The 26,271-nt window shown below is 41.7% G+C and overlaps 1 protein-coding gene across 3 annotated transcripts in view; it reads left to right on the top strand.

The window, feature by feature from the left end:
* Positions 1-26,271, top strand: part of Specc1 (sperm antigen with calponin homology and coiled-coil domains 1) — a 258,219-nt gene that overhangs the window by 193,272 nt on the left and 38,676 nt on the right. For all 3 annotated transcript variants that reach the window (XM_051180438.1, XM_051180440.1, XM_051180439.1), the window contains one exon: positions 5,048-5,150. In XM_051180438.1, coding sequence (XP_051036395.1) covers positions 5,048-5,150 — 103 coding nt within the window. The remainder of the gene's footprint in view (positions 1-5,047; positions 5,151-26,271) is intronic.

Here is a 26,271-nt window from a genome sequence, read left to right as displayed (position 1 = left end):
GGGCTGTACCTTTTTTAACTAGGGCCCCTGAGATGTATCAGTGAATAAAAGCTCTTGTCATGCAAGCCTGGTGACCAGGGTTCAATCTCAGGAACCCACAAAAAAGAGAACCAACTATACAAAGTTGTCCTCTGACCTCCACATGCCATAGCGCACACACACACACACACACACACACACACACACACACACACACACACACACACCAATAATGGCAGAACTTTAAAAAAGTTAAAGTTTTAGCTAAAAAGAGCTAGAGAGGTAGCCCACTAGTTAAGAGCACTTGCTGCTCTTGTAGAGGACTCAGGTTCAGTTCATAACACCCACATCAGATGGCTCTCAATTCCCTAAAACTTAATCTCCAGGGGATCTACCACCTTCTTCTGACCTCCACAAGCACATGTACACATGTACGCACACTCAGGCACACACATATACCCATAAAATAAATAAATTGACCTTTAAAGTTTAAGCAAAAGTACTTGAGGGGATTCCTATAAAGGTGAGTGAGTGATGGAACTCAACCCAGGGCCTGAAAGACACCCTGCTAAACATACAGCTGGCTCCTAGACAATACAGGTAGACACCTGGGGAGTTACAGCCATCAAAGCAGGTTGGAGCCCTGTTGCAAATAGTCTGCATTTCCAAAAAAGAGCTTCATACTTATTTTGGTAAGGCAGTGGGGAACCACTAAGTCTGTGGGATTGTGTTTTTGTTTTTGAGTAGTGATTAAGAGCAGACCTACTATTTAAGGAAGATTATTGAGAACACAGTGGCATAGAAGGAGGATTAGAGAGACACCTTTGAGATGGGCTTTTAAAGGGGCATTAGCAGAGACGTGTAGTATGCAGCAGAGGAGGAAACGAAGAGTGAGCTTAGGTGGTCACTAAGAGCCTTTCTTTGTACCCATGCTTCTGCCACCTCCTCCCTGCCAGTGCCCCTGGTCACCAAGGTCCCAGCAAACTTATCTGTTTTCCCTCTCCAGGATCTTCCCTGCTTTTCCATATTGTTAGTCTTCTGAATAACAAAACCCCTAGTGTCCTGCTGTGGACCTCTCAGAAGCCCTTGTGGCAGACATTGCACTACATCCTGCTCTTCTGTGTCTGCACAGTTTAATTCCATCCTACTCACCTTTGGAAGACCAAAGGATTTGCCATTAAAATTGGTAAATATGAGATGGCTCAGTAGGTAACAGCATCTTCTGTGAAAGCAGGGACCTAAGTTCAAATCCCGCTTCAGTGTTTTTCACTCACGTGGGTGTGTAGCTTTTCCCAGGGCCTTGCCTTGTGCTCCACCTAACAGTTCACCCACAAATGAGTCTAGAAAAACTGTCTACTTCAGGGATAAGAGCTTTGTAGTATAACCACATGTGTGTCTTATGGGAAGGTTTGTGAGTCTGAATACATTCGGATCAGATGCATCCTTGGATGTAACCAATATTTGATCCCAAATAGGTAAAGTCAAACATCTCAAGAGGTTTATAAAAGTCCCAGATACAAACCATCTGCTTGTCTGCATATTAACTAGTAAAACAGGTTTGAAGGACCAGAATTAATGCTACTCTCAAGTCAATGCCATAAACACACAGGAAAAGTTATGTATGTTGATCTGCTGTTTATAATATATCTTTCTTCATAAAAGGCCAAACTAGCGACCTTAGTTTCTTATTTCTTTTACATTTGTGTTATTTAGATTAAGCTATGACAGAATATAAATTTTCAGATATTGTTTAAATTGCAGTCGTTTTTATTTGTGTGTGCATATGCCACAATAAACATGTGGAAGTCTGAGGACAACTTCTACCTAATATAACTGTTCCATAAGTATCAACAAGGTTTCAGTTCAGGTCACTGGACTTAGCAGCAAGTGCTTTTACCTGCTGAACCATCTTGTCAGCCCTGGAATTTCTTCCATTAGAAACTCAGTCTGTAGCTATGCATAGTCATGCACACCTACAATTCCAACACTTAAAAAACTAAGGCAAGGCAGGGAGTGGAGACACACACCTTTAGTCCCAGCACTCAGTAGGCAAAAACAGGTGGATCGCAGTGTGGCAGCCTCTCCTGGTCTACAGAGTGAGTTCCAGTACAACCAGGGCTACACAGAGACACACTGTCTCAAAAAAATAAAAAAATAAAAAAGCTGAAGCAGGAAATGAGGAGTTTAAGGCCAGTCTGGGGTACATAATGAGTCCCTATCTCAAAATAAAATAAAATTTCAGCCTTTAGTATTAAATATCTTGTAATCATTTAATTGCATAACATTGGGTCTTCATGTCTTGCTCTCCACTACACTTTTTGAGACACACTCTCTTATTGCACTTGAAGCTTGCTGTTTGGCTAGGCTGGGTGGCTAGTAAGCTCTAGGAGCCATCCATCTCCATTCCTCACCCTGGGGTCACAGGCATGATCAAACATATCTGCCTTTATGTTGGTATTGGGGATTTGAACTCAGGTCCTCTCTTTCACAGCAGGAGCTCTTACCAACTGAGCCATTATCCCAGCCCCATACTTAAGTATTTTTTTTAATGGTAAATTATTTAGCCTCCCATTAATTCAGAACTATTTTCTCTAACTAGTCTGTTATAAAGGATGACATAATTCCAGGTATGGCCACCATGACTTAATTTTATAAATTGTCCAGGATGTTGGATGGTTTTCTCTGTCCCACTGGTCCCCCTGGACCATTTTCTCTCCTGTCCACTGGATCCCAACAGCTGCTTATGAAATAACACTCTGAGGCTTAATATTAAAGTTTAATTGTTTGGCTAGCTCTGACTAGCTCTTTCTTATAAATTAACCTATTTCTATTAATCTATGTGTTGCCATGAAACTGTGGCTTATCAGTAATGCTCCAGCGTGTTACTCTTTCAGCGGCTACACAACGTTTTCCTGACTCTGCCTTCCTTCTCTCTTCCTCTTTGCTTGGGTTTACCACCTAGTTATATTTTGCCTGGCCATTGGCCAAATCAACTTTGTTTATCAACCAATAAAAGCAACACATATTTGCAGCATACAGTAGGACATCCTCATCAGTAGGATAGTTGACACCAACCTCTACCCTCCACACTCATGCACATACATATGTGCCTTCATGCATACGTTCTCACTCTCCACACACATACAAAAGTTCTCTTACTAAGTTTCCTCCAGAGGCTTGATGATTTTAGCTTATGGAGTAAACTGGCAATAGGTCAACAAGGAAAACTTGCAAAATTTTGTCAATGTGCAGAAACATGTACAAAGTACGAGATTGAAAGGAAAAGTTGACTAGTCAAAACCTAAATACCCTCTTCCTGGGAAGAGGAGGAGAGGGGGATCAGGTGGGTTTTAGGAAGGTGGTGAACTACTTTTTGAGCAGACGACTTGGAACATAGTTCTGTGCTCTAGTTGTGGAGCTTGACCGGGGTTTTCTTCCATGGTTGATCTGGCCGATAAATGATGACTGAAGGCAGTTGTGTTCTTTTCCTGGCCCGGTCAGACACAGGGGAGAACTTTGCAGAAAGTTTTGTGTCCATGCTGAGAAGGGGAAGAGCCAAGGATGGGCCAGTGGAGGAAGGCCCTTTTATTAATTAGCTTTCCGTAGTATAACCTGAGATGACTAATCTATCCAAAGAAAAGGTTTGCTTTGGCTCATGGTTTGAAAGTTGTAGTCTGTGATCTCTTGGTCCTGTTGCTTTGGACCCGTGGTAAGGTGGGAACATGTAATATTACATAACTGCAATACTTTTTCTTACTGTGGTGTATCCCATGAATGTGATTGGATATCAACTTATCTGTTTGCTTGTTGGCATGTAGTTGGTTATCTTTTTACCAATATAAGAGTATATCCTTGAACATTCTTGAGTCTGTGTCTCAATTATATCTATCTACCTTAGTGGTAGATTGATAACTCCTATTCCATTGTAGTTTTTTACCCTTTGGTGAGTCTTTCTTTCCCTGCCCTGTTGTGGATAGTATTAGGGAAAAAGAATACTGTACAAAACTGCTATAGCAGTATATTTCTGAATCCATGACCCCTGCTAGGAGGTACTGTATTATCTGAAATCTCTTACTAGAATTTGAGTAATTTTGGTTAGCATAAAAATTAATGTCATTGTTGAGAGAGGCCAAGGATGGGTTGCTAAAACTTGCTCTTAGGATGCTAAGATATTATACTAGTGATGTCATCTCAACTTTGGCTCATCCTATGCTCAGAATCTATGGTCCATAAACTGGGCAAAGACTCTGAGTCAATCATTTTATTTTATGAATTTCCCCTTCCTCTCTACTCCCAGAACCTCTCGTAACAGCTAGTTTACAGTCTTACTCTGCTCTCTTCATTTGCCTTTTACATATTTAAGTGTAGCCATGTAATGTGTAGAGGGGAGGTTTGTTTTCTTTTGGTTTAGTTTGGTTTGGTTTTTTGAGACAAGGTTTCTCTGTGTTCTCTGGCTGCCCTGGAACTTGCTCTGTAGACAAGGCTGGCCTCAAACTCACAGAGATCCACCTACCTTGGCCTCTCACATGCTGGGACAAAAGTTGTGTACCACCATTGCCTGGATGACATAATGTATTTTTTATTGTGATGAATTTGGCTCTTTCTTTAGTGTACCATTTGAATAAACATACATTTTGACTTTTTCTTATCTAGTTTTTTTTTTTTTTTTTAACACACTTGAGGGTTTTAAAAGTCAGCATCTTAACCAGGCAGTGGTAGTACATACTTTTAATCCCAGCACTCAGGAAGTAGAAGCAGTCAGATTTCTGTGAGTTCCAGGCCAGGTTGGTCTACTAAGTGAGTTCTAGAACAGCCAGGCCTATACAGACAGACCATGTCTTGGAAAACAAAACAAACAAACAAACAAACAAAGCCAGCATCTTGCCAGATGTGGTAGTACATGCCTATAATCCTAGTGGAGGTAGGAAGATCAAGAGGTCAGAGTCATCCTTGCCTATAGAGTGAATTCAAGGCCACCCTGAGCCGCATGAGCCCTTGTCTCAAAAGAAGAACAAAACAACCATATCCCCAGCACCGTCCTTAACCATGTGTTCTTCTTTGTAATCAGTGTTGAAAGAAGAGACCCTCTGGCAGCCTTGGCCCGGGAGTATGGTGGCTCTAAGCGCAATGCACTCCTGAAATGGTGTCAGAAGAAGACAGAAGGTTATGCGGTAAGAAGCAGTGTTGCCAGCTGGGCATTCTGGTAGCCCTATTTGCATATAATATCATCTCTGTTCTCTCATCCATGACTTCCAGGGAGGGTATGATATTTGTATACTGTACTATGCAAAGGCCTCTCAATGAGAAGGGGGTTGGGGGGGACAGAAGGCCAGTCTGCAATTCACCCCACAGACTGTCTTATCTATGAGTACTCACACCTGCTGTGGGAAGGGAAGCTTTTCCCGCACACCACCCTAAAACATCTCCCCAAAGAGGGCAGCTTTTCCTCATTTGCATAAAGGCTCCCCAAGTTTTTCCATCTGTTTTTTGTTTTTGTAGCTCTAGGGGTTTTTTTATTTAGTTTAGTTTTGTTTGTCTAGGGTGGTGTTTACTTTCTGAGAAGAGCAGACAAGGAAGTGATACCTGATATAGGTTTAAACTTTTTATTATGAAATAACATACACAAAGGTAAAAGTGCATGAATTAGAGTCTCATTAATCATTATGAAATTAAAAACCCAGTCAGAAACCACATCCTGAAGTAGCATCTCCAGTTCCCACAAGCCTGTCATGACTTTCCAGCCAGAGTCCCTTGCTGTTCTCTGAGGTACCTGTGTGCCCCTTTCCTTCTCCTTGTAAAGGTGTGAGTGCTTGAGTAGTGATGTCTTTTTTCAGCTTTTAGGTGGAAGGAATGAAATATAATATTTGCATATTTTCACACAATATTTTTAGTAAGTTTGTCCTTTGTTGCTATAATTTATTTTCCTTGCTATTTGGTAACTTTACTTATCTACTCTTGATACTCTTATCTGTGCTTAATATGCTCTTAGGGATGGAGTGCCTAGGCCTTACTGCATGCTCATATTCAAATATAATAGGTGATGTCAAGCAGATTTCTAGGTAATTCTGTGTTGTCCATCCCACCAGCCATTTATGGGAGATCTGTTTTTGTGTGTTCTTAGCAACATGCTGTTTTCCTCACTCATGGTCTTTGGGTAGAGGTATAGTAGTAACTCGGTATGGTTTTGATTTTTGCTAGCCTGTTGACTAATGAGATTGAGCCTATATAATTTGGACAGCCTCTCTGTAGAGATGTAACTAGTCAGGCCTTTCATCTTTATGTATTTACTTTGTATTTACTTTCAGCCCTCAGGATGGAGCATGGAGCCTCCTACAAATTACACACTCTGCCACTGAGCTGCTTGCCAAGCTCCTGCCCATCTTTAAAATAATTTTAGGGTTTTTTTTTTCTTTAATGTTTTTAAAAATTCTTTGTATGGGCTAGAGAGGTGACTCCAGGTTAAGAACACTCCTTGCCCTTCTAAAACACCTGAGTTCAGTTCCCAGCTCTCACACAGTGCCTCACAACCATCTTTGCCAGGGCATCTTGACACCTTCAGATGCACATGCAAAGGTGCAGGCAAGACAGTCATGTACAGGTAAAATAAAACATAAATCTTAATTTAAAAGTCTGTCTATATTCTGTATATAAGTTCTTTATTAAATAAGTGTATCACAGATTCTTTAATATGACTTGAGAAATTTCACTCTTGAGAATCAAAACTCTTAATACAATTTTTCGTGTTTTTTTTTTCAATTTTCATGTTTGTGTGCTTGTATGTGGACACATGGCTGCCACCACAGTGTACCTGTGGAGATCAGAAGACAGCTTTTTAGAATCAGTTCCGTCCACATTTATGTGAGCTTCAGGAATCAAAGCAGGTGCTTCTCCTGCTGAGCCATGTCTTGCCATCCCAGAGCTCTTAATTTGTACTAAATTTGATTAGTTCCAGATTTTCTCAAGGGGTCAAGTGCTTTTTGTATTCTGCTTAGGAATCATTTATCTGGGGGCCAGGAGTGATGGCACACACCTTTAATATCAACACTCTGAAGGTAGAAACAGGCTGACCTCTAAGTTCTAGGTCAGAAATTTATACTGAAGCTTTATTTTTCTATAGTTAGCACTAAGTGGATACTCCTTTTACATTCTTTCCCTTGGCTTCCAGTCTCCTTTTTGCTAACACTTCGGAAGATTCTGACATTGTAACACACCTTCCTAAGCTCAAGCTTTTGAAAGTAGCCAGGACTGAGAAAGTAGCTAGAAAAAAACCATGGTTTGACTAAGACTCAGCTCAGTTAGCTGAGAAGCAGAGCTGAGATTCCTCCTGTTCTATTAACCATACAATAGTTTAAATATCAGGGTCTACCCAGAAATATTTATCTTGATATTTTTTTTTAAAATTCTCCTTTTATGTCACAAAACTTAAAATATGGTCATGTTCATGGGTAATAACCAAGGATCCCAGAGGACACACTTGCTTCTAGCCCATTTTTATCCCTCTAGCATTTCTGTTTACCCTGTGTAAGCCCATTCTAAGGTATGAAGTGTTTACCCTGTGTAAGCCCACTCTACAGTGTGAGCTGCCAACAAATGGAAACAAATGACAGTGTCTCTCCACTTGTCAGCCATGCTGCTGAGGGAATGGAGAAGCAAAAGAAGCAAGAGAATGCTGATTGTGTGTGTTGAGGGGCGGGGGAGGTAATGGAAAATGGAAGAAAACAATCAAACAGAGTAATTAGCCTCAGCTGTGGCTGAGCCCAGTGCGGTCATCTCTGGCTGGGTGCCGTCATTTCTCTCCTACAGAAGTGGGTCCAGGGAAGGGGCAAGAGGAGTTAAAAGACAATTACAATTTTCAGAATAAATTGGCCCTTTGTGGCATGAAGTTATAATTAAATTAGATGGAGGGAAGGAGATTGACAGTATATTTCCAGTCAATTGAGAGAAAAGTATTTCCTGCTATAGAAAAACTTCTTGTTGTTTTGTGACTATCTTGGATTAAGTTTTCAAAATATTTTTGTGTTTGATGAAACCCACAGCTTGCTGTGTTTGAAGAAAATTTTTCACTCATGGTTAAATGTCTGTAAGTTTAGGAAGAAGTATAAATCACACATGTGTTTCTCTTGCACCTTTGTCAAACTATTCTCTAGCTAGACCAGTTTGTACACATTGTACTCTGGACTGTTGCGTACTTACTCTCTCAGAATTAAGAGGCCAGAACCAATTCTTGAAAGTTCAGATGGTTCATAATCTTTAAAGACCAGTAGCCATATGAGTTTTTATTTCAAATAACTTTCTACCTCACTGTCTTCTGCCTGGCCAGGTGTTGCTTTGAAATAGACAAGTGTGTAAGGGAGGCTCTAAACACCAGTTCTCTGCCTCAGGGTCCCTGCCTGACAGCCATTAAGCATTGAATTACTGAGGTCCTGTTGGTACCCACAACATGCCTCGTGGGGTGCTCCGTGTTTGTGAGGTTGATGGTTGCAGATGCTTCAGCCAGTTGGGCTGAAGAGATCCTTTGCTTTTCCTTTTGCCTTCGTTCACCTGACCAGGATTGCATGGAATTGACTCCAAATCTCTGCAAAGCTCTCTGTTACCTCCTAAGCAGCACAAGGCATAGTTGTCTCACAGGGCACCTTGGCTGTGTTCCTAGGGCCCTGCCATGCCTGGATTCTGTCCAGGTCAGGTCAGGTCAGGTCAAAGTTAACAAGTGTGAAATCTTGTTAATTGAGTTTGGGAGCTGATTCTTTTTAGGGCCTCTGCCCTCAACATGTAGAAACAAAAACAGAGAATGCTGCTAAACAAATGCTGTTTAAACTGCTGCATCTACAGTCAGGTCACCCACAAACCTCATGGCTCCTTCTTGAGGCACATAACTGTCAAGAGAACACTTTAGGCTGGGGTCTTCCATGTTGCCCACATACCAGAATTGCCTGAACACCCGTCTTAGCCCTTTCAGGTTGTTACAGCAAAATACCACAGAACAGATGGTTTACAGACAATAGGGAGTTACTTTTCACAGTTAAGAGTTAGGAAATCAGAGATCAAGGAAAACCTATTCCTGTTTCATAGGTGACATCTCTGGTGGAGCCATTACATGGTGAAAGGGGTGAGACAATTCTCAGGCCCCTTTTGTAAGGACACTAATCCCATCAGGGGACCCAACCATCTCCAAAGGCCCACTTCCTAAAATCGTCGCCATAGCAAGCTGCAAAGTGGGATAATTTAAGGCTTAGGAAAGATGAGAAACTCAATCACCAAGATTGTTTCCTCCCAGAGCCTCCCACCAGTCACTGTGACTCACATTTTAGCTTCCCATCTCACAAGGCTGAAAGTAAGACTGAAAGGCTGTGGGAGAAGCAGTAGTTGAAAACTGGATGCTGTGTCCTAGATGTTACTTGTTTGTCATGTGCTGGACCCTGAGTTCAGCCCCCAGTGCCACATTGGGGATGCGGGGAAGAACAGATGGATGGGGAGATTTGATTGCTGCCCTCAGCATAGATGAGTGTTGCATCAGCCTTAGGCCAGCAGTGTCAGTAACACTTCTGATAGTTTTGATTTATGACAATTCTAGGGAAGGTAGAGTATCAGAGGTATACTTCCAAACCTGACCTGGGAGACAGTTAAGTGAGTGTTGAATATGAAGAAAGTAGTTTTAGAATACATTTAGAAGGTCACCAAAATAATTAGTCATACTGTTGATAGAAAAAACAAACACACACACACACACAATACAACACCACAGTCAAATTTGAGGGAGCATGTCCCAGCAAACACAGAGCTAGGTTACTCCAGGCCCCATGTTCCAGAGTAGAAAAGGTTTATAGTCAGACTTTCTTTGGACCACCTGTAGACAAAAGTTTCTGTTCCACCTGGTCCCACTTGAAATAAACACATGGATGCTATATTAAATTTAAAGTATTTGGCCGATGGGTTAGGCTTCTTATTGGCTATCTTTCTTTTAATTATTAACCCATTTCTATTAATCTATGTATTGTCACCAGGCTGTGGCTTACCCAAAATCCGGCATGTTACTCCTTCGACAGGATAGCATCTGTTGGTCGCCTCTCTCTGCCTCTCTCCCCAGCATTCTCCACATCTCCTAGCCCACCTGTCTTCCTGCCTCTATTGGACAATCAGTATTTTATTCATCAACCAATAAGAGAAATATATATACAGAAGAACTCCCCCATCAACCACCAGCTCTCAAGTAATGATAGAGACTTCTTATTAATTATCAAAGTTTGGCCTTAGTTTGGCTTGCTCCCAACTAACTGTTAAATTTTAACTTAATCCATTTACATTAGTCCACATTCTCCCACATGGCTCTCCTCTATACAGTGTGTCCAGTTTCCTCCTCTCTTACTGGCGAATATCTGCCTTTCGATCTTCCCCCTGGTTTCTCTCTCTCCCTGGGAGTCCCACCTATTAAACCAATCAGAAGGTGCCTTGACAGAGACACATCTTTACACTGTACAGAAAGATTATCCTACAACCAAGTTCTGTAGTAACAAAACAGAGAGTTATAAATCAAGGTATTTTGAAAATTCATTGGTGGAAGCATCAGAGAGGCCGTCAGAGAAAGATGGTGGAATCTCTGCTACAGGACTCAGATGCATTCTGATGACATTCTTAGCTTTTGGGTTAGTGGAAGTCTGTAATTTCCAAATGGTTTTTGTCTGTTAATCACTGAATGTTAGGTCTGACACAAAGATTGGCAAGGGATGACTATTTAGAGAACTAATCCTCCCATAAGAGGAAGTAAAGTTTAGGCTCTGCAACCTCTCCATATCACTGCAGTTCTAATCAGTCACTCAGCCTGTGCAGACAAGTATGAAAGGGATCCCAAGCAGAGGGACAGTTAGTGCAAAGGGCTCAGGCAGGACAGAGCAGAGGATGGTGTTTGAGGTGATGGGCAGTCAGGAGAGGGGCCATCAAGGTGCTGTTGACAGGCTGTTTCTGCTGGAAGTGCAGCTGAGGCTCCTGAGTGTAGGCAGTCCCTTTCAGGAGAGATGGTTATTGGGCTCTACTGTCCCAGCTGGTAGGTGGTGACAAAAGATGTGCATAGTTATGTGTACAATGAAGATGTGCACAGCATATTTCTTTTCGTTTCTTGCCTGTCCCCAAAGAAAGGGAAGTGTGACTCCTACCTCCCCAGAGGTTTTAGTGTCTGTTCTGTAGCACAAGCCCTGTGACTCCAAATCCCTGAGCACAGAAGAGTGAGCTGCATGTAAAAGCTTCTTTTAAATCTCTAGCAGGCTGGCTGTGGTGGTACCTTTAATCCTAGCGCTAGGGAGGCAGAAGCAGGTGTATCTCTGTGAGTTCAAGGACAGCCTGGGCTGTAGAGCTAGTTCTAGGACAGCCAGGACTGCACAAAGAAACCCTGTCTTGAAAAATATAAATAAGTAAGTAAATAAAGTAGTTATAAGTTTTCAAAAATACTAGCATTGTATTGTTTACAATTGGCAGCTTGAACCTGGGAGAACCAGGCCTAAAAATGAGGCGGACTAAAGTCTCATGCAATACCCAACTTTATTCAGAGCATCAGACAGTTTATACTCTGAGAGTTAAGAAAACAAAGTACTATCTTTTGACCTCCATTTTGAAATCAAGACATTTTTAAAACATAGAGGTTGGTTTAATTCAGCAGTTTTCATAATCCAATGTGTTTTAGCAGCTGTCATTTCACTAGCAATCAGAAAATATAGACAACACAATAACATACAGAATGCAGACAGTGTATTTACCATCTTATGTGGTCTATTATATTTTTACTCTATTCCTTTTTAAGGACTTTATAATTTTTAAACTATTTTTTAATCTATGATTGTCTGTACCCTTTTCTTTCCCAAGCCTCTGTATATTTTTAAACACAATGTAACCCATCTAGAGGTTTCTTTTTTCCCCAATCTGAATGTCTCTTTACTGAGCATCTGTATTGTTTTTTAAACACATGAAATGGATCTTAAATTGGATCTGTCAACCATCACCTGTGTAGCTTAGCTTAGTGCATGTCAGTAGTCCATGGTGGCAGGCAGTTGTCGGGAGACACAGTACTGTGGCTGGCATGAGAGACAGGAAATTAGGAAGCTGCATTTGACTCCATTTTTGTGTGTTTAGAACCCTTTTTAAGCTTTTTCAAGTCTTACGTGGATGTAGCTGCTGGATGCTTGGGCGCCATTTGTGGGCGGAGTTTTTTGGCAGGACTAGAATCAGCTCTGTTCTGCCAGCCACTTTCCAAATAACCACTCAGAGACCTAATATTGATTATAACTGCTTGACCAGTAGCTTAGATTTATTTTTAGCTAGCTTTTAAACTTAAACTAACCCATTTCTATTAGTCTGCGCTCTGCCTCAGGCTTGTCTACCTCATGTGCACGCTTCCCGCCCTGCTTGTTCTGTGTCCCGTGGCGTTTCCTCAGACTCTGCCTTCCTTTTTGCAGCATCCTTTCTGCTCCCCCAATCCTTCCTAGCTATTGGCCAATCAGATTTTTATTAAGAATGAGAATAATACATATTTATAGTGTACAAATTGTTCCACAGCAGGTGTCTATAAAGATGTAATTACAGATTTATTATATTTTCATTTATAATTATTTTAAAAATTGGAAAAGATAAAGATTGCTTACAGTGATGAACTAAATAAGGTATGATATATGAGTGTGACAGAATTTTACAAAGCCCTTAAACACCATGCTTTTTTTGTGGGGAGGGTAGGAGACAGGTTTTCACTGTGTAGCCTTGACCATCCTGGAACTCACTCTGTAAGCCAGGCTGATCTCGAATTCACAGAGATCTGCCTGCCTCTGCCTTCTGAGTGCTGGGTTTAAAAGTGTGCGCCACCACCGCTCAGCAACACCACACTACACTAGAGTGTAGCTCAATGGCAGATCATGTATACAGCATGTGGAAGGCCGGGGATGCATCCCTTGTACTGCAAAAACAAACAAGAAAAATTGATTCTAATATAGTTTAATTATTTTTCCCTCTCTTTCTCCTCCTTCTTGTCCATGTAATTCTTAATTGTTTATTTATTGAGAAAAACTACTCTGTAGTCCACATATTCATGTTTCATAGTTCAGGAATATAGCTTAGTGATAAACTTCTGTGGAGCTCAATCCAAATAATTCTTTACGTTCTTAAATCACTTTGAACACTGAAAGATACCGTCCTTACTTGTATCTCCAAAATCTTTCTTGGAATCATTGTCTGAAGAAATCTGCATATGCCTTCTTTCTTGGTTCAGCCACACAAAGCTTATAGGATCATGCAACTCCCTGGGCCATAATAAATGCACCATCAGAATGAACCTGTAGAGGCATGGCTAGAAGACTATGAACCTGAAGTTTCCTCAATGCACTGGAAGGCGTGGTAATAAATGTCCTCCACACCAGCTTCCTCCCAGTTCTGGGAGAAATGGATGGGGTCCCAGCAGTGTGTAGAGCACAAGTCCATGGAAGACCTAGTGACAACAGCCAAAGAAGTCACTTCTTTTTAAAATAAAATTTTATGGTACAGACTAGGTTGGCCTCCAACTTGTGATCCTCCTGACTCAGCCTCCCAAATGCTAGATTACAGGTGTGTACAACCACACCCAACCTAAGACAACCTCATAGTACTTCAGTTTATAATAGAAATATATGTAAGTAAGCAGGGTTATCTTTGAGTATTTAAAATTCATTCATGCTTTTAAAAGCTTTCTAAATGAACACACAGCATTTTCACTAGAAAATGGTTATTTTAGATGCCACCATTGGTGGTTTGTTTTGTATTGTGGTGAGGGTTGAATGAAAGCCTCACTCATACCAAGCATGAGCTGCCCCACTGAGGACTGAACTCAGAGTTTTCTCACCAATGTAAACCCTACTCCCAAAATGACTGTTTTTGAGGCATGATCTTACAGCTCTTACATTCTTCCTGCCCCTTCTTCTGTTCCCTGAGCATTAGGTATGGGGATGTTTTTCTAGGTGTATCCATTGTGACTAGGCTTGACAACTCTGCATTTTGACTGGTTGTGGTTTTCTGTTATGTTCTCTATCTGTTATAAAGAGAAGTTTCCTTGATAAGGCATGAAGACTACTCTTATCTCTAGGTGTAAGAACAGATGTTTATAGATTGTTTTTAGGGAATAGGCTGGTTTAGTAAATTAATGTAATGTTCTCCATTAACCAGGATTTCACTAGCATTGGGTAGTTGGCTAGGTTTCTAATATAAGTTACGATGTCTCTTTTGTTAAGCTGGTATCAAGTCCAATTAGAGAGCTGTTGATTACCTCCATGTTATGTGTGCCACTACTGTACCCATGGGGCATCATGGCACGCTCGCCTTGCTATGGTTCATAGGTGTTATGGCTGGGTAAGACTTGTTTGCTGAGGTGTTTTGAATAAGAATGCCATATATAGGCCCATATATTTTGAATGCTTTGACACCAGGAAATGCCACTATTTGAGAAGTATTAGGGTGTGTGGTCTTTTTGAAGGACATGTGTCCCTGGGAGTGGGCTTTAAGGGTTCAAAACCCCATGCCAGATCCAGTCTCTTTCTTTGCCTCCAAATCAGGATGTAGTTCTCAACTACTCCTCCAGCACCATGCCTGTCTGCATCCTTGCCATGATGACAATGATCTAAAACTCTGAAACTGTAAGCAAGCCCAACTTAAATGATTTTTCTTATAAGAGTTGCCTTAGTCATAGTATCTCCTCACAGCAGAGCAGTGACTAAGACAGTTGCCTTTCTCCTTTGGAAGCTTGAATTGTGAAAGCCAGTCTTTAGGGAGGGAACATCCAAGTATGTTCCAGCTCAGAGGTCCTTGGCACCCATTTCTGAAGTGCATGGTGCCTTTAGCAATAGGAGCTTACCTTCCACCTCTGGGCTTTTTGAGAATTCTCCATCCTGTTTTCCATAGTGGTATGGCAGTTTGCAATTCTACCAACAGTGTTACCTTTTCTCTACGTCACCTCCAGCATTTGTGTTGGTTGTTCTGTTGATTTTTTGCCATTCTGAGTAAAATAAATTTCAAAGTTGTTTTGATTTGCATTTCTCTAATTGCTAGAGATGAAGAACATTTTTTGAAGTATTACTTAGCTATTTTCTGTTTTTGATATTTCTCCAGTCAGGTATCACTGGGCCCATTTTTTTTTTTAATGGGTCATTTGTTTTTAGACATTTTGGTTCAGGTTTCTTTTCAGGGGTGGGGGAAGGGGGCTCTTTGTTGTATATTCTGAATATTAAACCCTCTGTCATATATAGCTGGCAAAGATTTCCTCTCACTCTGTGTCCTTTCTCTTCATTCTGTTGATTGTTTCTTTAGCTGTGCAGAAGCTTTTTAGTTTCATTGAAATGAAGCAATAAAGCCAAGCAGGTCAGGGATTGGTAATCTAGGTTTTCTTTAGGAGATGGATTTCACAAAATATTCATCTTCTTATTATGATTCATAATATGAATATATTCTTTGTATTGGATGTTATGGCATGTAATTTGGGGGTGGGAAGTCTGGGAGAAAGGCCATAAAATGCATTACACTCAATAATTAAACCAGGTCTTTTCTGGAAAGAAAAAATAAAAACCTAAAGTGAAAAACAATTGGAAGCATGTTTTTCTGGAACTACAGCACTCAGAATTCACTTTTGAATTCTTTTGAGTTGGGTCCATTCATGCTTCTGCTCTCCTACTCAAAGGCTATGAACAGGTAACAAGCTAATAATTTTCTTTTAAACTGCATCTTTTAAAGTTAATATGTACTGGGTATAGTGCATACCTTTAATCCCAGCACTTGGGAGGCAGAGGGTTTGAGACCAGCCTGGTCTACATAGTGAGTTCCAAACCAGCCAAAGCTACATAGTGAAACCCTGTCTCAAATAAATAAATACTTACTATATAGATATGAAGGTATTGATAAAGCATATTTCATAAAAAGACTTCAGTGTCTTTCCTCTGATTTATACATATTGTGGGTAACTTGGTTTGCTCATTTTCTCATAGTTCTTAATTTTAGAAAGACAGTGAATATGAACTTTTCATCATCAAAATTCTTATCATTTTGAACCATAATAACATTAGGCTGACACTGCTGAACCCGAATGAAATCTTGTCTTAGATGAATGGGCCACCTCTAGCCAACAGAGTGTTTTTGTGAGAGAGGGTCTCAGGTCCTTCCTCTAAATCACATGTTGGGGTCACATGACACAACAGAGACCTTTGATCTAGACACCCTGCTCAACCACAATTCTTTCCAACCTGGACCTCTACAAAAATGTGCTGACCCTTGACTTAGATAAAGCCATGAAAGAGCTGTTGTTTCAATCCTGTTTGGTCCTTGCATTTCAGACAGCAAGGAACAAGGCTTCAGGTGTCTTGGATTTGCTTGAAATTTTATCCAAATCCATTCTGTTTCTCGTTTTGTATTAGTAGGAATTCAAGAAGTAGAAGATGCTTGCACAGTCATTGAGAGTCAGACAGACAGACAAGTTTGTGCTGTGTTTGGACCTACTAACTAAGACCTTCATCTTTTCCTTTGGAGAAAAATGTCAGTCTGGAGACATCCGGTTTTGAGTTTGGTCAGAACACCCACATTGCAGGCGACTTCTGTTATTCCATCTCAGAGTTCCCACAGACAAGCAGTGCAGCATGCTAATCCCATAACAAGCAGCCTAGGAAGTATCAGGCCATTTTGAGCTCTGTGTATGTGTTCTTTTTTGAGACAGGTCTCTTGAGAGCTACAATTCAAAGAATGTAAAATGTTCTGATTTATTTATTGTCTTCCAAGAGACTCTTTTCTTGACTTCATTATAAATATAGATTCCCATGGGTACTGCAGAGATGGCTTAGTGTGTAAGAGTCCTGGCTGCTCTTGCACTGGGCCCAAATTTAGTTTCCAGCACCCACTTTAGGCAGCACACAACTATCTATAATCTAGCTCTAAGTATCCAACACCCTGTTATGGCTTCTTTTGCACCCCCTAACACACACACACACCTCCTCACACACATAAATACAGATAAAAATAAAACTTAAAAAAAAAAAAAGATTCCCAATGGAAAATAACAGTTGTCCTGGTCTTTGCCAGAGAACTGTATTCACCCATCGTCTGTGGTCTGTGATACAGTGAGTTGTGAAGATGTGTAAAATGGCCCGGGTGTTAATCTTAAAAGCTGAAGCAGCAGTAGAATTTGTTGGAAAATAAAAGGAAAAACTTTAATTTCCCCCAACTTGTGACCCACACTCACTTTCTCCCAGTGTCCATCCTTCTAGCTGGTTTACCTCGGAGCCCCCTCTCACTTTCCCACTAGTATGTGCATGTCAGTGGTGAGACTTCCAACCGTAAAAACTGCATTCAGAACAAAACTATGAAACACAAGCTCGCCTGCAGTTTTCACATCAAGTGGGGAGGCCATATCCCCTCATCTGTGTGAATCCCAGAAAAGTAGCCATGACATTCTTTACCCATCAGTACCTTCCCTAGGAGAGAAACTGGAAATTATTCTAAGATATGGTATGAAACCTGGGGTCAGTTGGCAGCCATAGTCTGTCACTCTAGAAATGAGTGGCCATAGCAAACCCAGGACTTATAAGGACTCTTTATAGAGTCCTTATAAGACTGGCCTGGGCTGGCACTGGGGAGTTTGGGTTTCAGGAGGGACACACACACACACACACACACACACACACACACCCTGATGGATAAGAGTAACTCACTGTGCCTGCGCTGCTCTTGCAAATACTGGTTCATGTTGAACATGTCATTTCCTTCTAAGTACTTGCAATGTAGCCTGTGCTGGGCAAAGGATCCTGTGTGATGGCCCAGAAAAACCCTAGGCATGGCCCCACTTGTAAGGTTCCCTGGCTGGCAGCATTCATAGTGCATTGCCTCTGGGAAAGCCTGCCTTCCTCTGGACTTTGGCCCAGTAGCCATTTTTCTCCTCTGCTTATTCTGCTTTGTAGCCGTTCTGTGCCATGTATCTGTGCTTAGGAGCCAGGTGGAATGGTACAGGCCTATAAACCCAGCACTTGGGAGACTAAGGAAGGAGGAGGATTGAGAGTTCCAGCAGGCCACCATGGACCAGGCAGTGAAGCTCTTGCTTTAAAAAACAAAAAAACAAAAACAAAAAACAAAACCAACCCTATAACCAGAAGTAATTGTGAGTGGTTGGGACTCTCTTGAGGCCTGAGTTCTCCTGGTGATCACTGTGTTTGGATATACTGAGGAGGGAAGCACAACACAAGATACAGCATGACCATGCCTTTGAAGACATTATGCCAGGTGAATCCAAGGCAAGTCCAAAAAAAAAAAAAAAACCCACACGTTATAAGATTGTGTTTACATGAAAGGTCTAGAATAGGGAAATCACCAAACAGAATTAGTGGTTACCAGGAGCTTGCAGGGGAGGGGAAAGGTGGGAAGGAATGTTTAAGAGGTAGGTACAGAGAATCCTATTGGGGTGAGAAAAAAAAAAGTTCTGTAATTAGATAGTAGTGTTAGACACTAAACTACCATGAATAAGCTTGGTGATTGTTCTGGTTGTTTTAGATTCATTTTTTATTTTATTTATTTATTTTCTTATTTTACATATTGATCCCAGTTCCCTCTCCCTCCCTCCCTCTTCCCCTCCCTCCCATGCCCCCACCACCACCCTCCCATCCCATTCCCCCCCAACTCCACAGGGAGGGTGATGCCTTCCAGGAGGGATCATCAAAATCTGTCAAGTCATTTGGAGTAGGGACTAGGCCCTCCCTCCTGCCTCTAGGTTAAGGCATCTCTCCATGGGTATTATTTTTATTTTATGTGTATGATGTTTTGCCTCCATATATTTCTGTGCAGCACATGCATACCAGGTGCCCACTGAGACCAGAAAAAGGCATTGGATCCCCTGGAACTGGAATTGCAGATGGTTGTAAACCACCGTGTAGGTATTGGGCATTGAACCCAGATCCTCAAAAAGAGCCACAGAGCTCTTAACCACTCAGCCACATTTCCAGACCCTTGAAACTAATTTTAAATGATGAATTTGATATTATATGATTTTTAAAAAGCCATCATAGCCAGGTGCATGCCTGTAGTACTGGCACTCAAAAGGCTGAGACAGGAGGATTGCTGAGTTTGAGGTCAGTGAGGGCTACATGGTGAAAACTGGTCTCAAAAAAGACCAAAACCCTTTTTGAAGCATTATGATGGTGTTTATCATTTGTCAGCCATTGTTATGGTTATGCAAAGTCTGAGATTATCCTAAATTTTAGTAAACTAAGTTCCTGGTAAACTTCCTTTCCGAAGAGTATGCTGTCCTTTCTGTTTCAATACATGTCTTCATGTTGCTAGCCTGTACAGCCATTCCCATCCCTCTTCTGTCTTCATCTTCAAGACTATATTCCAGCATATCTGGTTAGACTTGCTAGATCTGTGCAGGCTGAGAAAATGGCATTGCTTTTTAGTTTTTTTCTTTGCTAGTAGAAGTGGGCATCTTTCCTGGGTTTGTAGTCCTTTATACATTGCTTCAGTGAGATACTGATTTAGTTGCTTAGCAGGTTAGAAAAATTAATCTGGTCATCTTTTTTCTTCAAAGTTTTTAAGAGATCTTTGTGAGGTACTCCCTGTTTTTATGTCTGCACATAGTGAGGCCTGAAGAAGCCCACAGGAGCAAGCATCCAGACTGCCCTCAGAGCCACTTACCAATCCCAGACTGCAGCACCATTGCGCCCATCCGCTGGCTCTGTGGGGTTCACCTTTACCTTGCCGTGTAGCATGCTCAAAGCTGGGTTTCTATTTTAGTTGTATCTTGATGTCTTCCTATGAGAGATGAGAACTGGTCTCTTTCACCACTCCAGTATCATCTCATCCACTCACAGTTGTATAGAGGTCACATTGCGATGGCAGAAATAAAAAGGGTCTGGTGGTACAGGCTTGGAGTCTGAGCACTTGGGAGGTGGAAAAAGACGTATCAGATCAAGATCAATCTCAGCTTCATAGTTCAAGGCCTGCATGGGCTACCCCAGACCTTATGTCAACAAAACAAAGCAAGATGATAAGAGTTTAATTGGTGGGCTGGAGGGTGCAGCTCATTGGTTGAGGGCTTGCCTCGTGTGCACAAAGTACTCCAGTAATGTATAACCTAGGCATGGTGACATAGCTTATAAAGTCCGCACTCAGGAAGCAGAAGCAAGAGGATCAAGAAAGTCAAGGTCATCCTCAGCTACATCAGCTTGGGGTACACAAGATCTTGTGTCAGAGAATAAAGAGGTGCTTTGCAGATATGCTACACGCTGCAATGCGGTGTGCCATTCCTCCCTTACACAGCATGCCACTTCTGTTCAGGACTGTGTAGACCACACCAGCTGCCTCACAAGCTTTCAGGGAATCCCGTCTCCTCCCATTTTACCACAGAAGCACTGGGATTGCAGTTGCACGCTGCAGTGCCTAGCATTACATAGGTTCTAGAAATCCAAACTTGGGTCTCCACATTTGTGTGACAGTGTCCACTGAGCTATCTCCAGCCTGAGAACCTCTTTGGTGTTTTATTTTATTTTGTTTTTCCCTTTTCTGGAAGCAATTGGGAAACTTCATTTAAAGGTTTCAGACAGTTTTGGTGTTCTCTAAAATTGAAGACTTAAATTTTACTTGGTATTAATTTCACAGATTCAGACCCCTGAAATATCCCACCTGTCCTAGAATGTGTATGAAGGTGCAGGAAAGTTCCTTACCCCCTTCCATGGTCCCTGAGCGTTTCTGAGGAGTAGAGTCTGACTGTGTCATGGTGGAGCCCATTGATTTATTGGTTCTGAGTGAGGTGTGGCAAGGTCTTTTACTCTGATTAGATAGATTCCCAGCTGTCTTCCTTGTGGGTTTATCTTTTATTTTTATTAGACCTTCTGACATAGGTGTTTGCAGCACCAAATGAATATTCTCATTTGTGTGATATCTTGGTACTTTATTTTCACCCTACGCAGATTACTTGCTTTTGGTGTTTTTCCTGTAGTTATTTTAGGTTGGCCTGAAAATCCCTCTAATGGGGAAGCTTAGCTCACTCATATTTTGTGGCTATTAATAAATCTTCTATAATTCTTGCTATCTTAATTTGTTTTTAGTATTCTTACTGGTTTCCTTTTTTCTTGATTCCCACTGATCCAGAAGCAATGTGTTGAAGTGTGTGAACTGGGAAGGTGAAAACATCTAAGCAGCCTTGCCTGAGATGAGGATGCTGGTGGGTTATTTTGAAGTTAAAAGCTGATGTTCGTTTTTGTCAGAGTTGAGTGAAATAACAGGTCTTTAAAATAAAAACAAAAGCAAAACAAAAAAACAGGTCTTTTCTAATCAAACAGTTGTTTTTTCATTTTGTTTTGTGTGTAGCTCTGAGGAGCCAGTGCATTAATAAGAAATGGTCTCCAAATCTCTCTCACACATTTACTTACTTCCATGTTTATTTATTTGTAAACAGAAGTTTTTGTCCCACAGATATTTAGTCCCAGATAAACATACAGAGGTTTATATTAATTATAAACTATTTGGCTGATGGCTCAGGCTTCTTATTGGCTAGCTTTCTCTTAATTATTACACCATTTCTATTCATCTGTGTATCTCCACATGGTCCTGGCTTAGTGATGCCCAGGTCTCTTGCTTCCTCAGCAGCTATATGGTGTCTCCTCAACTCCACCTACTACCTTTCTTTATCCCCTTTTGGATTTCCCACCTGGCTAAATCCTGCATGTCCATTGGCTAAAACAGCTTTATCAACCAGTAAGAGAAACATATATTCACAGCATGCAGAAGGACACTCCCCCCATCAGGATTTTGGTCTCTTTATTAGTTCAGCTGTCTCTGTTGAGACAGAAATCAGAATTGCAAGAAAAGCCTAGGCTCTTGCTAAAAATACTTTCCAGGGAAGATGAAGGCATCTGCTGTGCTAGGATCAGCAGGCATCTCTCCCCAGGTCCATTCCTTGTCTCTATAATAAAATACCTGAGGCTGAGCACTTTATAGAAAAGTAAGGAGGTAGGTACTGCAGGGATACCAAGACAGGAGAGTCTCTGAAGCTCACCAGTGAGATTTCCTACCTACCTAAATCGGTGAGCTCTAAGTGCAGTGAGAGACACTGTCTTAAAAATAATGTGGGTGCACAGTCAGGATGGTTCAGGGGGTAGAGACAGTTGTACAAAGTCTCTACAGCCATAGGGCCCCCCAAGGTGGTAGGAAAGAACTTTCCACTGACCACCACCTCCATGTCATGGTGCATACATGTCTGAATATACTCTCTTACACTCTCTTTCTTCCTCTCCCTCTTCCTCTTCCCCTCCCATCTCCCCCCTCCCGTCTCACATATACACATAACAAATAAATAAAAACTTTAAAATAATAAGGATGAAACATGACTGAAGAAGTCATCCAAGGTCAACGTTTGCTTACACACACACGTACACACGTACACGCATGCACACAGACACCACACACAGAAGCAGTTCATTCACTCCTAGAGGAACAGAGCATAGCACCATCATTAGCCTAGCTCTTGTCTGCTAAAGGCCTCATGATGGGCAGTATCACTATCTATTTCAAAAAGAAGAAAGAATTTTTAATATATTTACTTAACAGAAAAGATAAACATTTGAAGAGGTAGGTATGCTTTTCATAACCTGAGCACATGGAATATATCAACACTCTGTGATAGGCATCATATAAGTAGGTACAAGAGTTAAACATAAAGTTTAAATGTCAGTGTGATGGTGTTTAATCCCAGATTTTGGGAGGTAGAAGCAGGCAGATCTCTGTATTGTGAGTTCCAGGACTGTCAGAACTACTTAGTGAAACCCTGTCTTCAAAAATGATTGATTGATAGATAAATAGATAGATGGATGGATGGATGGATGGATGGATGGATGGATGGATGGATGATGTTGCTGAGCATGGTGACTTACCCCTGTAGTTCCACCACTTGGGAGGCAGAAGCAAATCAAGAGTTCAAGATTAGCTGGGCAGTGGTAGCACACACCTTTTATCCCAGCACTCTCCAGGCAAAGGCCGGTGGATCTCTGTGAGTTCAAGACAAGCCTGGTCTACAAGAGCTAGTTCCAGCTTTGAATCCACTCTCCTCTCTTCATTGTAGTATTTTATTTATGTGTAGTGAAAGAATCCACCTCTAGTTAAGTATGCAAACCATGCTAATATTTGCTCAAAAGCAAGGTGTGTGAGTGTGTGTGTGTGTGTGTGTGTGTGTGTGTGTATGTAGCATGCTCACCAGGCAGTGCTATTCATGGAACATATGATGATGATACTGGTCTTTCTCTGCAATGCCTGATCTAGTAGCCATAGGGAGATGAGCTATTGAGAACTTCAAAAGTGGCCAATGGGGCTAAGAAATTAAAACTTTTATGCAATAATTCCCATTAATTAGTGGCTATTGTATTGGCCAGTGTTGATGGAAGCAAAAGAGACTGAATTGTGTGACTTTCAAAGCCTACCTTTACCTCTGCAGCAAAGTTAGTCTTAAAACCACTGATACAACACAGCCACTTGGGAAGAGACGGGACACTGAGGGCCAGAAATGGTGAGTCATCTTCCTGGAGTCATAGTCACACCACTGCTTTTGTTACAAAGGAAAGAGGTCACAATCTGAATTGTTTTTTCCTCTCATTTAGGTAATAAAGGAAAGAAAGAGCAAGTCTAGACTTTTGTCTCCTGGGTTCCCAGAACTGTAGTGAACCCTGGCAGTGACTCGCTCATTCTTTGAGGGCAGCCACATCTTTTCCCCTCTATTTTCCAGATTCCAGTATGTCTTGTCCTGCCTACTGATTCACATCTAGTGTGCTATAAAGGACAGGGACCATGTTTCATTATGTTTGTATGTCCCTCAGCACTTTATACACAAAGAAGCTGGATATAGCTGTGGATACAATAGCCACAGGCAGATTCCACCCTGTGTGGTTTGGAGATAAAGTATCCCCAATGGCTTGGGCCCAGCTGATGGTGCTATTAAGTGAGATTGAATTATGGTTGTATGGTCAAGCTCATAGCTAAATGAGTATTAGGAGGCAGGACCTAGTGGGAGGAGTCAGTCATGGGGCGGAACTTTGAAGAGTATAACCTATTCTTAACCTTTGACTCTCCTTTTCACCCTGACTTCCAAGAAGTGAGTAGCTTTCCCTCTGCTATATCCTTGCCATAGGTATAAACGGTGGACTGTGGTCATGAGCCCATATGAACCTTCCTTTAAGTTGTTTTCTCCAGTATTATGTCACTGTTAAAGCTGACCGATGAATACTCCCCATCTCTAGAGTTGAATCATTAGTAAAGATGGTTCATAAGATTCTTTCTCCATTTCTTGTGTGAGTTAGTGGATGAAGATAAATCTCAGCTAGAAGGAACTGAGGAGTTCTGGGATGCCCACCCATAACTGAAGAACCTGGAAGGTGGATACCAGTACAGCTGACAGATAACCGTGTGCTTTTTAGAAAAAGTAACTAAAGAAGAGTAAAGTTAGTTAAAATACGATAACTGACTAATGGAAAGGTAGCTGTATTAGTTACTTGTCTCTACCTTTGCAAAATGCCTAACCTAAGTAAAGGAAGGAAGGGAGGGTTTACTCTTGCCTCACCCCGTGTGGACACGGTCCATCATGGTGGGGAAGTCAGGGCAGCAGGAACCTAAAACAGCTGCTCACATGGAATCCAAAGTCAGGAAACAGAGAGATGAATGTCATTGTTAGTTCCTTCCCACCCGGACCCCAGACCTGGAAATAGTGCTGCTCAGATTTAGGGTTGACCTCGTCTCAGTAAACCTGCTCTATTCAGTAAACCCATTCGCTTCGAGGTTTGTTTCTATTAGGATTCTAAATCTTATCAAGTTCAAAATCAGGATTGATCCTTACAGTGATAGAGGAAAGAAATTTGGGGGAGGGGTGGTCATGGTCTAGCCTGGGAATGCCATAGGAGAAGCAACCACTGAGTCAAAACCTGCCATCTTCCTTCACCAGGGTTGGCTGCACCAACCCAGCACTACTGCAGCAGCCACCACAGGGAGAAGTGGTACTGGCATGTGTCTGGACCAGCCTTGTGGATCTGGAGTCACTGGACAGCAGAGCCTAGAGTTAGTGTGATGATGAGGGTGCCAGAGAACCTCAGGAAGGAAATATGGGTGGATCTGCTGTTTTTAAGTAGAAGGAGGAACCTGAAGGAGAAGCAGGAAAGCTGGAGTCCTATCTTAATCCTTTGTGTGGCTTCAGCAGAATACCACCCAGGGCGTTATTTTTTAAGCCACAGTTGTTTTGAAGCACAGTTCTAGACTGGGTAGTATACAAGCACACCACAGTAGCATCCAGCCGGGGTCTTGTTACTGAGGCATTTCACAGGAAAAGGCTGAAAGGCAAAACTTCCTGTGCTGCAGAGCCCAGCTAGGTTTATGATGGAGACTGATCTTTCCTCCCACCATTTTTTTTTTTTTAAACTCAGTTCTCTAGTGAATTAGGTGGCACCAACCTGTGACAGGGGAAGATCTTCTCCTCTCACAGGTCAGGCTCCTCGGAAACACCAGAAACTTAAAAGTAATGCTCATTGGTTCATTGGGCAAACTTTCCAAAGCTGCCCTCTAAAATTAACCATTTTAACCAACCATTCAGCCACAGTTTCCATCTCAGGGATAGACTGGCAGTGTCTCCATAAACATTTCTAGTGACAGAGCCATCCCCAATGGAGTGCTCCTTCTCCACAATCCCTTCTCTTTAGCCTTCTGGTTCTTGCTCTGTAAAACAACACACAGCCCTCCCAAGACTGACTATTTGTACTCAGTGGTCTGCTCTCCTAGGCCTCAACCCCTGCTGTGTTCCTCCTATGAGAACAAAGACTGAGAGGAGTTGTTTTAACAGTGAACTTGTCCAAATTAATCTCTAACCCTAATGCATTTCTGATTAAAACCCCAATTTAATTTCCTTCTCCTCAAATTTAACAAAACAGCTTTAAAATTTTATCAGGGGAGGGGTAGCTAAAATAGGCTGGCAAGGTGACTTAGTGGATAAATGCATTCACCAGCAAACCTCAGGAGTCCATTCCCTGGAGTCCACATGGTAGAAGGAGAGAATTAATCCAAGTTTACAGGTGCTGCAGCACACAGATGCACCCATTCATACACACCTAAATAAGTTTTTTAAAAAGGATGGAAATAGGTTTGCCCTACTTTGGTTGGAGCTACAGCATGGGGCAGGGTAGCTCAGTGGTTAAATCACACACCCTACAAGTCTGAGAACCAGAGTTTGGAGTCTCAGAAGTCACATAAATGCTGGAGAAGTGTCCTGCCTGCAATCCCAGCCTCAGAAGCTAAATG

Source organism: Phodopus roborovskii, unplaced genomic scaffold, assembly GCF_943737965.1.
Source record: "Phodopus roborovskii unplaced genomic scaffold, PHOROB, whole genome shotgun sequence".
Classification (NCBI taxonomy): Eukaryota; Metazoa; Chordata; class Mammalia; order Rodentia; family Cricetidae; genus Phodopus; species Phodopus roborovskii.
The sequence above is the reverse complement of the archived record's forward strand: the minus strand, read 5'-3'. Positions and strand labels throughout refer to the sequence as shown.